Source organism: Engraulis encrasicolus, chromosome 2 (assembly GCF_034702125.1).
Source record: "Engraulis encrasicolus isolate BLACKSEA-1 chromosome 2, IST_EnEncr_1.0, whole genome shotgun sequence".
In the NCBI taxonomy this organism is placed as follows: Eukaryota; Metazoa; Chordata; class Actinopteri; order Clupeiformes; family Engraulidae; genus Engraulis; species Engraulis encrasicolus.
The window spans coordinates 34,668,517-34,686,016 of record NC_085858.1 but is presented as its reverse complement, the minus strand read 5'-3'; the positions used below and the strand labels follow the sequence as shown (position 1 = coordinate 34,686,016).

General features: G+C 44.1%; 1 protein-coding gene across 1 annotated transcript in view; it reads left to right on the top strand.

Annotated features, from left to right (window-relative positions):
- The window catches only part of col5a3a (collagen, type V, alpha 3a), a 156,878-nt gene that overhangs the window by 57,250 nt on the left and 82,128 nt on the right, over positions 1 to 17,500 (top strand). Inside the window, exons 6-14 of the mRNA XM_063187356.1 lie at positions 1,200 to 1,634; positions 3,175 to 3,294; positions 3,432 to 3,551; positions 6,670 to 6,720; positions 7,994 to 8,035; positions 10,242 to 10,304; positions 13,823 to 13,897; positions 14,496 to 14,579; positions 16,921 to 16,977. Coding sequence (XP_063043426.1) covers positions 1,200 to 1,634; positions 3,175 to 3,294; positions 3,432 to 3,551; positions 6,670 to 6,720; positions 7,994 to 8,035; positions 10,242 to 10,304; positions 13,823 to 13,897; positions 14,496 to 14,579; positions 16,921 to 16,977 — 1,047 coding nt within the window. The remainder of the gene's footprint in view (positions 1 to 1,199; positions 1,635 to 3,174; positions 3,295 to 3,431; positions 3,552 to 6,669; positions 6,721 to 7,993; positions 8,036 to 10,241; positions 10,305 to 13,822; positions 13,898 to 14,495; positions 14,580 to 16,920; positions 16,978 to 17,500) is intronic.

Sequence of the window (17,500 nt, the reverse complement as noted above, 5' to 3'; positions counted from 1 at the left end):
ACACACACACACACACACACACACACACACACACACACACACACACACACACACACACACACACACACACACACACACTGCCTATACAGCACAGCCATGAACAAACACACTCACGTGCCGTCAGTCCGTTCATCCCCCATGTCATCAATCACACAGATACTCAGAGACAATGATGATGTATTACCTGCAGGCAGAGATGCGGCAGGATGCCCTCACAATCATCCCGCCTCCATCACACGCAGGCGTTGACCTCTGACCCCTGAGAAATTCTATGCGGCCTACTTAGCCACCACCGGACATATTTATGACTCCTATTGCCTCCTCTCTTTTACTTACTGTCTCTCTCGTTCTTGCTCTCTCTTTTTTTCTTTCCGTCCGTCTTTCTTTCTTTCTTTCTTTCTTTCTTTCTTTCTTTCTTTCTTTCTTTCTTTCTTTCTTTCTTTCTTTCTTGTCTCTGTCTCTGTCTCTTGCTATGCAGTCAGCATCAGATACATTCACAACTTGTTTCCCTTTCTCACTTAATCTCTCTCTCTCTCTCTCTCTCTCTCTCTCTCTCTCTCTCTCTCTCTCTCTCTCTATCTATCTATCTATCTATCCAGCCCACTTAGCCATAATCGGATGAATGTATTTATGACTTGCGCCCCCTCTCCCATTCACTCGTTCTCTCTTTTTTTTCTCTCTGTCTCTCTACCTCTCTCTCAATCTTTCTCTCTCTCTCTCTCTCTCTCTCTCTCTCTCTCTCTCTCTCCTTCTCTCTCCCTGCCTTGTCTGTCGCTATCTATCTGTGATTTGTAATCTACAGTCTGGGCCTGGGGACGGAGTCCCCACAGTAGCCCTGTGATAGGATTACAAAAGATGCTTGAGGTGTATGTTGTTCTGTCTGTGCCTCAAGTCTTTCTGGGTTATTTCATCATCTCTGTTGTCTCTCTCATCTGTACCCCTTCCTCTCCCTCTCTTCACCTCCTCTCCTCCTCTCCTATTCATCCTCTTCTCCCCCTCCACCATCCTTCTCCTTCTCCCCATTTCTCTCTCTCCACAATCCCTCCTTCTCGTTCTCCTCCTACCCCTTCCTCTCCCTCTCTCCACCTTCTTTCCTCCTCTCCAATTCCTCCTCGTCTCCTCTTCCTCCCCCTCCAACCCCCACCCCTCCTCCTCCCTCCTTTTTCTTTACTCCTCCCCCCTTGCTCTCCCTCCACAAGGCCCAAATCCCAGCCTCTCTTCCGTCCTCGCCCGACCACATGAGGATGCAAGGAGACCAGCCGCTGGAGACTGAGGAGTCCTCCTCCAAAAAGGGAGGGGGTAAAAAGGGCCGCAAGGGCAAGAAGGACAAGTCCAAGAAGAAGAGGGATCGCTCATCTAAGAAGAAGGGGGGGAAGAACAAGAAGGACAGGAAGAAGAGAAAACAGGCCGAAGAGGAAGGGCTGGAGGCTGGAGAAGATGGCTTCTTGAAGGCGTCTTCGAAGACGCCTGATTATCTTTCCCTGGAGTCACTTCCTGTTTCTGAGCAGTCCGCTGGAGCCACCACACAGGCCCCAGCTCCGCTGATTCCAGAGATGCCCACTCATGAGCCTGAAGCAAATGTGGAGGACCCCTACTCCGTGGTGCCAGCAGAACTGCCTGAGTCCAGGGTGGAGGTAGATCAATCGAATCCGGTGTCTCTGTGCTCACGAAGTCTCCCGACCTCACCTCACCTCACCTCTCATCACCTCCCCTCACCTCACCTCTCATCACCTCACCTCACCTCCCATCCATCCTGCTAACCTCCCCAGCTAACAGCTCCTAACCCCCACCCGGCCATGTTGCCCTCACCTACCACCCATGTCCCCCTCACCCACCAACCACTAACCAGCACAACCTGAAAAACATCATGGGATACTGTGAATGTGGTCTACTGCTAGATTGTAGGTGGCTAACATAGTTTAGGAAACAAATATAGTAGTTTATGAAGTAGAGTAGTGTATAACATGTAGATTGCAGTAGTACATTATTCTGACTGACTGAAAACTGAACAAAAGTTATGGGTTATAAAAATGTATTTTGTGTGCTGTATTTCGCCATGGAAGAGAGGCAGTGCATCATAGAAATGATAATCTTTTGCTTCAGGGTTTAATGTAGTTTTTGCATGCTTCACTGACTGCACAAAGTACCCGGAGCTCAATTGCGGTGATTATATTCAGCCGTCCACATCAAGGAACCGTTTTGATATCCATCTGAACAACTAGCCACATTTTCTCTTGCGTGACACGGTCACCATGGTAACAGAACTTTCGGTTCCCAGCCTCCAAAAAGCATTTTATCTGTAATCACATTAAACGGCGTGAAAAGGTTTTTGAAATGACTCTTAAGGGAGATTTTTTCCCCCTCTACTTTTTTATAGCATAGGTGAAGTTATTTAGGTTTTTTTCCAGCCTGACAGAAATGAATAAATAAGTGAAAATGAGCTGAGATGCCGACACTAATGGCAGGTTTTTTTGGTGCTGTCATGGCTGTCAGCCTCGCTCTCTCATCACTGCTTCTTAATTAAGGGTAATCACACTATCGCCACTTGTGAAATGATTAATTAGCCTGTCTTTCTCGCCGGCCTGCTGTAAAGATAACCCAGGCGTGTTTCATTAAACCCCCGTCTGTACTTTACATGTGTGTCTAACCAGCTCCTTAACACAAATCTGTGTGTGTGTGTGTGTGTGTGTGTGTGTGTGTGTGTGTGTGTGTGTGTGTGTGTGTGTGTGTGTGTGTGTGTGTGTGTGTGTGTGTGTGTGTGTGTATGTGTGTGTGTGTGTGTGTGTGTGTGTCTGTGTCTGTGTCTGTGTCTGTGTCTGTGTGTGTGTGTGTGTGTGTGTGTGTGTGTGTGTGTGTACGTGTGTGTGTGCGCATGTGTGTGTGCGTGCGTGTGTGCGCACGCGCGTGCGTGTGTGTGTGCGTGTGCGCATGTATGCATGTACTATGCATGTGTGTGTGTGAGATCAGCAGTGTATTGGCCCCTATCAGTGTCGGCATGGAGATAGAGAGCACAGCAACAAGACTGGCTGTTTGACCTACAGTATCAAAGAGTCCTTCCAGACTGGCCCTTGGTCCAGTCAGTGTCAGAACACTTGTCTGTTGCTCGCTGTTTCCATGGTTTCGGTTGCCGTGGCTCTGCTTGTGATGGGAGTTTGTGCTCGTGTGCATGTGCAGGAGGAGCGAACAGTGAAGAGGCCGGTGGTGGAGGATCAGGTGGACGATCTGTACCGTGACCTTTACGATGACCTCTCAGTCTCCACGGTAACCGTCGGTCCCAACATCACGGAATATGAGGTAGCTATGCTAAATCCTCCACTTGACCTTTTGCTCATGATGTGCTGCTGTTGCTCCCAGTCGCAGCTGTTTTTCTGCTCCTGTTTGAAGACTCTGCAACAGCGGTGCTGTTTTTGTGATGTGTCGTGTCTGTGCAGATCTTCGATTACGAGGACCTCAAGAACGACACCCAGGTGCTGGAGTATGAAGAGTACGAGGTGTTTGACGACCGCTTCGGCCCTGCGGAGAGAGAAGGAGCACAGACCTGGGCTGGAGAGGTACAGTCAGAGATTCTTTAAGTATATAGAGATATGCCAATGTAATAGGTTGCTATGGGCACCTAACATGACCAGGTTCCGGTCTGCCTAAAGGAGCGTGTCATAATGCTCCTAACATTGAATAGAACAGTCCTTAGGTCTGCCTAGGTCTGCCTAAAGGGGGATTTCCCCCCCCTCTCCCTTGCAATAATAGAACCCGGAAACAATGGGCCAATGGAACCTCTCTTTCTCTACTCTCTCTGGTACAGTATGTGCAGAGCCTGGTTATGGAGGAGGGGGAACCGGGCCTTCATCTCGTAGCCTCTTACTGCAGATGGGATCACTGGCGGGCCTGTTCACTACTTGCTGAAAATACTTACCTAGATCATAACAACGTTGCTATGACATTACAGAGAGTCTTAATGAACAGACTCGGACATAGCCATTACAATTTTAGTGACAGTAGTGTTATAACATAGGCTCTGCGCTAAGGGGTTTTTAAGACAAGGTCCCTGTTACAAATGCACTGTCATGAGAATGGCAATGACCATGTTGTAATGTATCACTAAAGGCTCTGTGTATTGTCACAGTAGTGCAGTGTTAAGGCAGTAAAAATGTTTTTAGATGACTATTACAGTCTTTCCACAGGCTCTGTATGTGCACATTACAGAAGCTATTTCATTCACTTACCGGTACCTTACCATGGCTGAAGAATTATAAAGTGAAAAACAGTTGTAGAATACACAGTTGAAGCATCTTGAATGGCCAATCTGACCATACATTAAACGTTCAATATCCCAAGTCCCTATTCATTGTAAATCATCAAGAAATTCAATTTTAAAGGGTCTTGAGCATTCTTCTAAGCGTGTGAAAGGATAATGAAAGCGTACCATTTAACACAGAGGGATATAAAGGCTGACACATTGACATACAGCGCTGACATTTACCACAAAGAGCAAGTGCACCGCAAATTGATGAGGCAGACAGAAGATGGCGCACGCATAGAAAATGGGGGCGATAAATTAGATATACATTGCTGATACCCCCAAACAGTGCGGTGGAGATGTTTGGCAAGAAGTTGGAGGGGGAAGTAACAGCTGGGTTACAGCATGATGGTGTTTCTCTAACCTTTAAAAGCAGTTTGTCAACTTTTTAACCAATGTTTTTCCAACCTAAAAGGTGCACTGTGTAAGATTGTGGCTAGAATGGGTATTGCATAGCCTAGCGAGCCAGACCCGTACAGCAAAAAGCTGTACCAGGGTCTAGGAGGGCTGGGCAGCAGTGTGGGCGGGATAAACGGTTGCTTCAGCACTCAACGCCACGCAATTGGATGGCAAACAACCAATCCCCACACACTTCTGTGTAACGTCACAGCTGTCTTGTGAAGCGGCAATTCCGAGCCGTCGTAGCAGTGAATGCGTGTGATCACCACAGCCACAAACAAGTTTCCTAATAAATCGTGTTTTCACTTACATAGTTCAAAAATGCCTCGTTTTCAACCACACGGCCCTTCTTGATCATCCAGCGAAATGTTGAGCAATTTGGGGCTTGTTAAATGGTTATATTTATGATTGTTGTCAACATAGCATGTTCGGTGTTAGCTAGCTAGCTGTATACCCATAACTAATACACGGCTGGATATTAGCTCTGTGTAATTGACGACAGATTGGCTAGCCGCTAGCTCGGTAGACTCTATGTGTCATTCCCATCTATTTAGTAAGCGACTTACAGACTTTCAAAGCTCCCAAATGTCTCGTTTTTAATGACATGGATCTTATTAGAATTTGGGGCAGGCATGTAATACAAGGCTGGATACCTAGCTCTGTGTTATTGGCGACAGGTTAGCTAGCCAGCGAGGGCCCCTTTGTAGGTGGAGCGGCAAATTCGAGCCGTCGTAGCAGTGAATGCATGTGATGACCACAGCCACAAACAAGTGTCCTAATAAATCGTGTTTTCACTTATACAGTTCAAAAATGCCTCGTTTTCAACCACATGCCCCTCCTTGATCAACCAGCGAAATGTTGAGCCATTTGGGGCTTGTTAAATGGTTATATTTATGATTGACTGGATACCTAGCTCTGTGTTATTGACGACAGGTTAGCTAGCCACTAGCTTGGCAGACTATGCCATTCCCATCTATTTAGTAAGCTACTCAAAGACTTTCAAAGCTCCCAAATGTCTCGTTTTTAATGGTATGTGTCTTATCAGAAATTGGGGCAGCAATTTCACTCTACACCTACAGTAGTGGTCTGATAATAGCGTGTGACTATCTGGTCCTGTAAAATGCTCAACTTAGCTTACCGAGCTAGTTTAAAACATCGAATGATCAAATGGTATTGTGTTGTGATCTATTTGTGTCCGATAAGTTCATGGTGTATTATTACATCAGTCCATGTCATACACGAAATGTATTATCATCCAGGCTTTTAAAAATAAGTGCACTTTCGTGCTGTACGTAGCACGGACGGACACCATGCTTCTTCTTAGAAAGTTTCCTGTTTACTAAGTAGCCCGGCCCCCCTCGCGATTTGATTGGCCCTGTCATCGGATAACTTTCAGCCTCGCAAAACGACCGGGGTCCGCTAGACTGCCCCCGGGAGCAAATTCAATTTGCGGTCGCTAGGGGCGTCTAGATTTCTAGGCTAGGTATTGCATGCATCTCATTGAAATCGTGCTGCCTATTGCCAAATTTGATCTTTTCATGACTATTTACTAAGTACTAAACTAGTATTTACTAGTATGACCAAAGTACAGTAAGTTTTGCAGGTAAAAAAGTATTTTTTCTGGAAATTCAAAATGGCGGACCAAGGAGAAGATCCCAATTTTCATATATGAAAAGTGCAAATTACCCATTCATACTGAATACGTAGAATTTGATGGTGGTGGTAAGTATTTGTTGAAAGGTAACATTTGTGAATGGGCAGCATGGATTCTGAAAATGAACTACTAAAAATATTACACGGTGCACCTTTAAAAGCAGTTCATTAGCTTGTAACCGAGTGAGAGGTGCTTCTTAATTCATTATACTGGCCTGCATGGGCGTATCTGCTTTTAAAAAAAAAAAATGTTTAAACGTCTTTCAACTGCAATTATATGCTAATATGATAATTACAATTATTGTAATGCTTTGCTTTTTCAGGGAAGCATGTATGAGAAAGGGGAGAAAGGAGAACAAGCAGTCATGGAACCCGTAAGTGTCTTTAATTCTTCTCCACAGTGTAGGCTACATACAGTACTGTAAAAATCATATCAGTGATAAGTCATGGTAACTTATGTAGTTATTCTAGTTATTATGTAGTTTATTCTACACTGCAATGGCAACAGCATGGTTTAACTTGAAATTTTAAGTTTACCAGCTGCCTCAGAATTCCAAGTTAATTTAAATCTTTATTGTAAGTTGTGTGGAGTGCTGTGCGTTGTTTGAACACAACAAACACAACTTACAATAAGGATTTAATTTGACTTGGAATTCTGAGGCAGCTGATATTTTTTACAGTATACGTAGGTTCCTTCGACACTTTCTCTTATGTAGACTGTGATCCTTTAACAGACTCTGTAATGTAGGCCACATTATCGTTCATTGCTCTCTCTCTCTCTGTCATGTAGACTTCATGTTCCTTCAGTGGGTTCTGTCATGCAGACTATGTCTTTCAGCAAGTCTTTTCATATTATATGCTATGTGATCCTTTTACTCTCTTGTCTAATGTAAGCTTTCTGATCCCTCAATGTTCTGTAAAAAGTCAATTTTGTACTCCCTCTAGTTTCTCTAGATTCTCTAGATTCTCTAGATTATCTCTCTCTCTCTCTCTCTCTCTCTCTCTCTCTCTCTCTCTCTCTCTCTCTCTCTCTCTCTCTCTCTCTCTCTCTCTCTCTCTCTCTCTCTCTCTCTCTCTCTCTCTATCTATCTATCTATCTAGCCTGGTTTGGTTTTCTATAATGGCACTCAAGCGTTGTACTGTATGTGCAATCAAGCACAAATCTACAACATGCAGAGCTCATTGCTCAGGTGGTGACTGTTCATACCTGCTGTATGAACTTGTTTTTTCAGCACACACTCCTATGGGGAGATGTTCATCATGTAGTTCTGCCCGAGGCTATTTACAGTGTGCCCTTTTAAACCCCCTTTTTAAAAAGTGTAGTCAGCTGTGTTTACACATTAGTGTAGGCCTAATTAAATGTGTTGAAGGAGAGGATTGTGCACATCCCAGGGAAAGGTGCAGGACGAAAGCCAACTGTACTGTAGTTTTCAGAGTGAAAAGTCCGCATTAGAGAATCTGAAGAAGACTGTTGAGGTCAAAACGTTATCCTGCCATGAACAAATAAAATGTTAAAAAAAGCATTCTAGGTCTGCGGACTTCTCACTTCTCACTCTGAAAAATGCATATTAGTGTAGGCCTAATTAAATGTGTGGTAAATGTTTGTTTTTGTCAGACTTGTCATGTGCACTCCTCTCCTTTTCCCAGGGTGCACTAGTGGATGGACCTCCTGGACCCCCAGGGCCTGAGGTAGGCTGTCACTCATCCCCCGCCATTGATAATGTAGCCATTCCTCTTTATTACGAAATATGTTCATCCCTTTTTTGGTGCATCTCTGAAATATCAGCACAGTTCTACAGTATGTATTTTACCATTTTTGATGCCCGCTCCAATTGATTAACCAAACAATATGTGTTCCAATTTGTGAAGAGCTGTTTGTGTGATCTTTTGTTGCTGGCCATGTATGAAATATTGTACATGAAATCCTTTATCCACTCATTTCCACTCTGTCTCTACCAGCAGCATGTGTAATATGATCAATTCTTTGTTCATTTGTTGTTGTTGTTGTTGTTGTTGTTGTTGTTGTTGTTGTTGTTGTTGCTGTTGTTGTTGTTGTTGTTGTTGGTTGTATCTGGAATATCCACTCACATCACTGCTACTATTACGTACGTACCAGTAATAATAATAGTTCAAAGAGCAGAAAGATCTTCTTACTGTAACCCGGTTGGGATTTGTAATTAAGTATTTAAAAATATCTGTGAATGCATTTCATAAGGTTATAAATAGCTTAAAAGGTATTTTAGTTCATGGCAATAAATACTGATAAGTAGAAGAAAGTTAAAATTCATTGGCCAGCAATGACGTCATTATGGCTATGTTTCTGTAAGAAACATAGATATGGGTAATAGGCATGTTAATTCAATATGTCATGTTATTTTTCTTATATTTCCTATGTATGGACACTTGTTAAAATGCTTAAGTTTTGCATAGAAGTATGTGAAATGATGTCTGTATTTGTTTTCAATTTATTTCTTTTCTGTATAATCTGTGATTAGCCAATCACGAGACGGGTCAAAGGGGAGGAAGTGATACGTGAGATGTACGTGGGGCAGAAGGAAAAATGCATTTTGTGAAGAAGCCACGCATTAAGTCTGTCCCAGTTTGAGTTATCAATCTGATTCACGGAAGTTGAATTTGAGGTACTATTGTCATGTAAGTGAAGCTTTCGGTATGAAGACTTTGTGTAACTTGTGTGAGATAGTTATCTGCCGGTTAGATGGACAATTTAACGTGAGGCAGAAGGAAGACTGCATCGCCGTTTATTTCACGCGCTTCGTGCATCCAGTGGCTGCGTGATGGACTTTGCTAATTAGTTAGCGGCTTGCCAACTGTAGCTGAGAAGTCCACACGAGCAGAGGGAAGACCACGAGAGCCGTGTCTGCAACGAAGCCCTGCAGCAGTGTCAAAGGGGCGACTAAATGCAACTGACTGGACTTTGCTGAATCTGCATAACACCGCCCAACCTGCGTCATCGACGAGTGAGTAAGGTACCGGTATTTTATTTTCAATGCCCTCGTGGTGAAGAAGCCATTTGTTTGTTTATACGGCTACACCGCACTCAAGCTGCTATCAGGCCTGCGACGAGAGAATTGGGGTGGGGACCTTTTGTTTCTGTGAGACTTTGGGTTGAACTGTATTGAACATTATTAGTACTGCCGGCTTTAAGGTAATCTTTTTATTTTGGGCCCATTAGAAGAATATTGGTCTGTGCATTTTTTTGTTTGAAACCCTGAGGTGGGTAATTGTGTTGATATTTACATTTTTACTATTCTTGCATTATTCTTAATCTTTTCAAAGTGACTTTATTGCATTCTATATTCAGTAAATAGTTTGTGTTATCATTTAAACTCTGGTGAATGTGTCATTCAATGTCATATCTGTCTGAGGTTTATTCCATAGGTGTTATTGCACATAAGTATATTAACTGTAACACTTGTATTACAGGGAGTAATATATTTTTCAGAGGTAAACACACAATTATCAGGTTACTTAACAAGTTACCTTTTCAGAGGGGAAACACACACATTATAATAACAGTATAAGGACTCAGGTTAGCTTCTCTCATAATAGTCATAAATACTAGAGAGGCGCTACATTACATTTTGGAAAGGGATTGGATTATCTGACTGTAGCACACTCATATCAGGCCGCAGCACATTATTATCAACTGATCCATGCTATTTGCACTCATTTTACAACCTCTCATTACTGAGTGCCACACTACATGATGAATACAAGTCATTATTTGGGTCATTTTACAGTTCGTCTGAGTCTGACTGTCTGACTCCTTACAGTACATAGTCCACTGTGTGATCATGGAAGACTGCAAATGTTAGGCACAGTGCTGAATTGTGTGTCTGCTATAAGCCTGCGTGTCATGTGTGTGGCTCCGCAGGGTCTTCCAGGCATGGCGGGGCCAACCGGGCCCCCAGGACCCACAGGCGACCCAGGAGAGAGGGTGAGTGCTGCTCATGCCAAACCGATGACCGCACACTAGAATGGACACCAAGGTTCCGTTCTATTCAGTTACACGGACTGGACACATTTTCAACTGTCCATTTTTGAAACCGCACAACATTTTTCCCGGTTGGAATTCTCCATTGGAAAATGCCCACTCGTTATCACGGACTGCCCTGATATTGAGTGGGCATTTTCCAATGGGGAATTCCAACCGGGAAATATGTTGAGCGGTGTATTTTTCATTGGCAATTTTCAACCAGGAAAGCAGTTTTTCCAGTCACAAAATCGACTGGAACAGATCTGTTGAACCGTGTATTGTCCACAGAATGTACAGTCCTTCTGCCAAACAGGACATTGCAGGGGTCAAGTAAGATATGACCCCCTCCACCATGGCTGGCAGTAGACCTCAAGGGCAGAGAAGTCAGACTGATCCCAACCAGAGGGGAATGGACGTTAGCTGTTGCCATGGTGACAGATTGTAAACTGTACACAGAGGCATGCGTGTGTCTGTGTGTGTGTGGGCACGTTGACCTTTGCTCAGGGCCAATAATGTGGCCATGGGGACGTGATGGCTCATGGTGGAGTTATGCTGGCCATTCATGCCAGATAGTTTGGCTCACCCACACGGACACCCACACAAATATGATCACTTTCACACATACATTTGCACACACAGATACATGAACAGATGAACTTACCGTACCAACATTGCTGACACATCTCTCTCTCCTTCACTCTCACACTCTTTCATTCTCTCATTCTACTTCTTATTCTGCCTCTCTCTCTCTCTTACACACACGCATGCACGCACGCACGCACGCACGCACGCACGCACGCACAAATACACACACACACACACACACACACACACACACACACACACACACACACACACACACACACACACACACACACACACACACACACACACACACACAAACATACACAACATCCGTATCCTCGGTCGGCATTCACCCTTGTCAAGTCTGCCCTAATTTAATAAACAGGAAGAGTTTGTCTGAATTAATTAAAAGATCTCTATCCCACCCTTACCTGACAGATGTGTTTGCCTCTGCACTGTAAAGATTAACCTCCCAGCAGGCTCAGCTACGTATCAGCCTCTCCAATCTACAAGCCAATTTATATTCAGGTATTTTTCTCCCACTGCTGCTGAGAGCTGACGCTAGAAGCACTACCGGTCGGGGATTTTTTATTTATTTATTTATTCCTCTTCACCAATGCCGGATACAGTATCTGTCTGAGGCTTCAAAACGCATCTGTTATGCCCTGTAGACAGTCAGGCAGGATGGAAGTCAGTTCTGTCACCCATGGGTGCTGCTGGGGAGAAGAGTGCGACCAACCAACCACAAACTGCCGCCTCTCATTTTTTGGCTGGGCTTTAATCATTTAGCTACCTATAGCGAGATCTGTTACCCCGCGGGTGGGGGGTGGTGGGGTGCTGTGTGTGCAGTGAGGAGCTGTGATTGACAGCAGTTATTATCTCAGCCGATGAATGCGTTCCGGTGAGCTGATAGCTAAATTGGGTTTCGATAGGAGAGGAAAACATTTAGACTGCAGCCTAGAGCAGGTGAGAGAGGCACAGGGGGAGAGACCAAGGCAGCACTGAGGATAGAGAGAAAGTTAAGTTAAAGGAGCATGGAAGGGAGGAGGGGAGTGGTGGAGGAGAAAGAGGTAGGGAGAGATGAAGAGAAAGAGAAGAAAGGGATAGAGAGAGGCGAAGAGAAAAAAAGAGAGGGAGAAGGGAGAGGGAGAGAGACTCAGAGGGAGAGACCCAGGTAGCAGAGAGGCATGCAGAGAGAGAGAAAGATGGAATTGGGGATAGAGAGACAGTGAAGTAAAGGAGCGTGGAAGGGAGGAGGAGAGTGGTGGTGGAGGAGAAAGAGGTATGGAGAGATGAAGAGAAAGAGAGAAAGGGATAGAGAGAGGGGAAGTGAACAAAAAGAAAGGGAGAGAGGCACAGAGGGTGAGACTGAGGCAGCAGAGACAGAGAGAGTAGAGAGAGAGAGGTTCCATTGGCCCATTGTTTCCGGGTTCTATTTTTGGGGGGGAAATCCCCCTTTAGGCAGACCTAGGCAGACCTGAGGACTGTTCTATTCAATGCTAGGAGCATTATGACACGCCCCTTTAGGCAGACCGGAACCTGGTCATGTTAGGTGCCCATATAAACCTATTATGTTGGCATATCTCTATACTTAAATAATCTCTGGCAGAGAGGCATGTACGGTAGAGAGAGAGAAAGATTGAATTTGGGATAGAAAGTGAAGTAAAGGGAAGGAGAGTGGAGTGGCGTAGGAGAAAGAGGTAGTGAGAGATGGAGAGAAAGAGAGAAAGGCATATAGAGAGAGGGGGTAAGAGAAAAAAAGAGAGGGAGAAGAAAGAAATTGAAAACCGAGGGAGGAGAGAGCAGAGGTAAACGGGCATGAAATGAGGAAGAATAATTGAGTGAGGAGAAAGGTAACGGAAAATAAAAATGAACGTGGGGAATAGATAGTGATCAAGTGTATAGAAGAGGGAAAACAGAGTGGAGGAAGAGGAGGAGGGAGAGAAGGGGAGGGGAAAGGAGGGAGCAAAGAGAGGGAGAGAAGAGAAGGAAGGGAGAAAGAGTGAATAGTGGTAGTGATTAGGAAAGAGAGATAAGAAGATAAAGGAGGGGAGGAAAAAGGCAGCTTAGGGAGGGGAGGTAAAGAAAAGAATGTGTGTGAGAGAGAAAGATAAAGGGAAAGAGAGAGAGAGAGAGACAGAGACAGAGAGAGAGAGAGACGGGGTGGGAGACTGGTATTATGGAGAAATGAAGAAAGCACTCTCAATAACACACAGGTGGGAATAGAAAGAGAGAGAGAGAGAGAGAGAAAGAGAGAGAGAGAGAGAGAGAGAGAGAGAGAGGATGGTGTTGGTGATTAGGGAGTGAGTGCAGTGCAGTGTGCTGTAGAGCGAGCGGATGTTGAGTGACAGGCTGTGCAGATGAAGCGGCGGGCGGCTGGTTGTTTGTTCAGTGAGCAGCAGTGGGCTGTAGAGGGGAGTGCTGTAGATCTGGATGGATGCTTGGCAGGATTCTCATATCATGCACATACATGTTGAGACTCTTTATCTCTCTCAGGACACAGTAACATACAGTGAGCCACTCATGCACACACACACACACACAGGCAGACACGCACACACACACACACAGGCACGCACACACACCCACGCACTCACGCAGACACGCACGCAGGCTCGCACGCAGGCTCGCACGCACACACACACACACACATACACACACACTTGTGTTCGCGCCCACACACACAGACATAAATACAAATGCACACACACAATCAGATAACTGTGTGGCTCTTATTCATTCCCTGTCTCTGTCTCTGTCTCTGTCTCTGTCTCTGTCTCTGTCTCTGTCTCTGTCTCTGTATCTCTCTCTCTCTCTCTCTCTCTCTCTCTCTCTCTCTCTCTCTCTCTCTCTCTCTCTCTCTCTCTCTCTCTCTCTCTCACTCTCTCTCTCAGGGTCCTGAAGGAAGACCGGGGCTCCCAGGTGCTGATGGGATACCAGGTCCTGCAGGCACCATGATGATGATGCCGGTAAAAATCCTCACCAAAATACACCCATCAAGCCCCTCTTTAACCCCAACATGTAGCTTAATGTACCTGTATCTTCATACCTGGGCCACATTTCAGTACTGTGTATTTAACCAGAGGTTATAGCATCATTTGGCCACTAGGGGGAGATGTGGCTTCATAGAATAATGTCCAGCATTCAAGGGCCAGTGCACGAAAGCTTGGTTCAGGTGGGTTTTTGTTTGTCTGTGCTTTGTAGTTAACTCACACATCAAATATCACACACACACACACACACACACACACACACACACACACACACACACACACACACACACACACACACACACACACACACACACACACACTACCACACACACACACACACACTCTCACACACACACACACACTCACACAGGCACACACGAACGCGTGCACACACACACACACACACACACACGCACACACACACACTACCACACACACACACACACACTCTCACACACACACACACACTCACACAGGCACACACGAACGCGTGCACACACACACACACACACTCTGCGGCCACTGCCTGCTTGACTAACTGTGTGTTTTACTTGTGCTGTGTGTTGTGTTCCAGTACCGGTTTGGGGGCGACTCCCAGAAGGGCCCATCAGTGTCAGCCCAGGAGGCCCAGGCCCAGGCCATTATGGCGCAGACACAGGTAAGACCTCTGGAGAAATGCACACACACACGCGCGCACGCACGCACGCACGCACGCACACACACACATACAGTACACACACACGCACGCGCACACACACATACACGCGCACACACACACATACACACACACGCACACACACATACACGCGCACACCCATGCACACATACACGAATGCATACACACACTCATACACACACACATACACACACACACACACACACACATATATATATATATATATATATATATATATATACAAACCCCAACTCCGATGAAGTTGGGACGTTTGGTAAACAGTGCATAAAATCAAAATGCTATCATTTTCAAAACATTCAATCTATTCATTAGATGGAGAATAGTGAAAAGACAACATATTAAGTGTTAAAACTGAGAAAAAATATTGTTTTGGGGGACATATGTACTCATTTCTAATTTGATAAATCCAACACGTCTCAAAAGAGTTGGGACGGGGACAATAAATGGCAGCAAATGTCGAGGAAGACTACAAACAAAACAAAAGACAACTCTTAACAGTTAAATACTTTAACCGATGAGATGATTTTATATAAAAAACAGTGTTAATTCCTATCTTGGACATGATTTCACCAGCTTAAATGGTGGGTGTATTCCTTGTCATGTTTTGCAATGTTTTCCTTTCTGTAGTGCTTACAGTGTGACAGGTCTTGACCAAAAACCCACCAATTTATCACCTGCTGGTCCTTATGATGGAGCCAAACTGTTAAAACATAGTAGAGAATGCAATTTGACCTTACTATGTGGCAGTAATCGAAGATCTCCCTTCAAAATATAATGCATGAGTGGCTTTTCATGCTGTTTAAAACCCATTCATACCATTCAGCACTGTATTTAACTCTACAGATGAGTGAGAACATCTTAACCAATGCACTACTGCAACCGCATGCCATCATGGAGGCTGACTTTTGAAGCTAGCACTAACACAAGTTGGATGGTCCATTTTCACTGTAGCACAGGATGTGCAATGCTCTATTATTGTCAAAAAGAATGGACTTCCACAACTTCTGCTGACTTCTGTAAGCAAAGGACAGTTTCCCATGTCTTCTGGGTCTATTTCAAGTGAGCTCAGGTGCTTAGGAGAATGTTACACCCCTGTATCATTTTCATGCATTAAGCATTCTTAATACGGTCAATTTTCAATAGCTCTAATTCCTGGAGTGCTAGAGTGAGACTACAGCCAATATATATTTCATGATGTCATGAACCTATACAATGATTTTATTAACAAAAATATGTCTTATATACACTCAATCATGGTAAATCAAAGGGAATTCAAAAATGTATGTAATAACTATGGTAATTATTCCCTTTGCAGCTTTAATTCTGAGTGACTCAGCCTTTCTGTGATGATCTTATACTTGGACACCTATATTGTCCGTCAGTACAATTCATTTTGAAATGTTCTTCTTTGTTGTTTTATCTTATTTGGATGTTTACTAAATTTCACTGATCCCCGTCCCAACTCTTTTGAGACGTGTTGGATTTATCAAATTAGAAATGAGAACATATGTCCCCCAAAACAATATTTTTTTCTCGGTTTTAACACTTAATATGTTGTCTTTTCACTATTCTCCATCTAATGAATAGATTGAATGTTTTGAAAATGATAGCATTTTGATTTTATTCACTGTTTACCAAACGTCCCAACTTCATCGGAGTTGGGGTTTGTATATATATATATATATATATATATATATATATATATCCACACAACCACAGCACATAAAGGATGACCAGACAATCACAACCAATATCAAATATCAAAGCAGAGCTAAGTTACGTACTCACATTCATCTTGTTCCGCGTCCTATGACGTTTTTGGGGGTATTTGTTTTCCACAAATTGTGAAATCTATCATGGCCCTGTCCTAACTATCAGAGGCGGACTTTCCATTAGGCAAACCTAGGCAATTGCCTGGGGCCCATAGGGACCCCAACTGTCATACTAGTTCTGGTAAACACAAACAAAATGAGCTTGATCTTAATTTGTCACTTACGTTAAGTTATTGAAGACATATACAGTATGGTATGAGACAAAACACAGACTTTTGTGTGTATGCAATGACTTTGAGGGCCCCATCTTTATATTTCGTCTAGGGCCCAAAAATGGCTAGATCTGCCCCTGTTAACTATAGCAAAGCCAGAGAGGAAGGAAGAGGAATTTCCTCCAACAGCATGTGTATCACATTCTCCACACACTGAGAGAGGTGACAACGCCTTTGTCAAAATAGAGGTTTTTGGTTACAGTGCCATTATTCTTCCTGTCTCTTCCTTTCTATCCCCCCTTTTCTTTTCCTCCTCAGTTGTCCATGAAGGGGCCACCTGGGCCATTGGGTCTGGCGGGACGTCAGGGGCCTGTGGTAAGATCCTCCGCTTACCCGCATGAAAAAAGATATACATACAAAAACTTACATGCTATAACATGCCTCTTATATACCTAGTCTTTAATGGCAGGTAGCAGGCTTCACTCATGGTTTCTTCATTCATTCTTCATTCAGGGTGATGTCCCAAATAAAATGCTTGAAATCAAGCATAAAGGGGTTTTTTTGTGCACAGGCGAGTTTCGGCGCGTGCCTTCCTCAATGTTGCACACCGATGCAAGTTGTGCCTCTTTCTGTTTGATTTTATGCTTCTTATATAGTATTTACTCCAAAGGGGTGTCACGCCTTTATGTTTGTAGCCGGGAGGGTGCGTTGGTTCCACAAATTAATCCAATAAAGCAACAAGGAGGAACTTGCATCAGTTTGGCACTGATGATGGTCTGAAGGACCGAAAACATTTTGCAATTCACTGGGTAGCACCTTCTTTATTTTCCTTATGCATTAAAATCATTTATGCATTGGCATCAGTGGTGTGTGAGTTCCTCCTTGCTGCTTTATATGC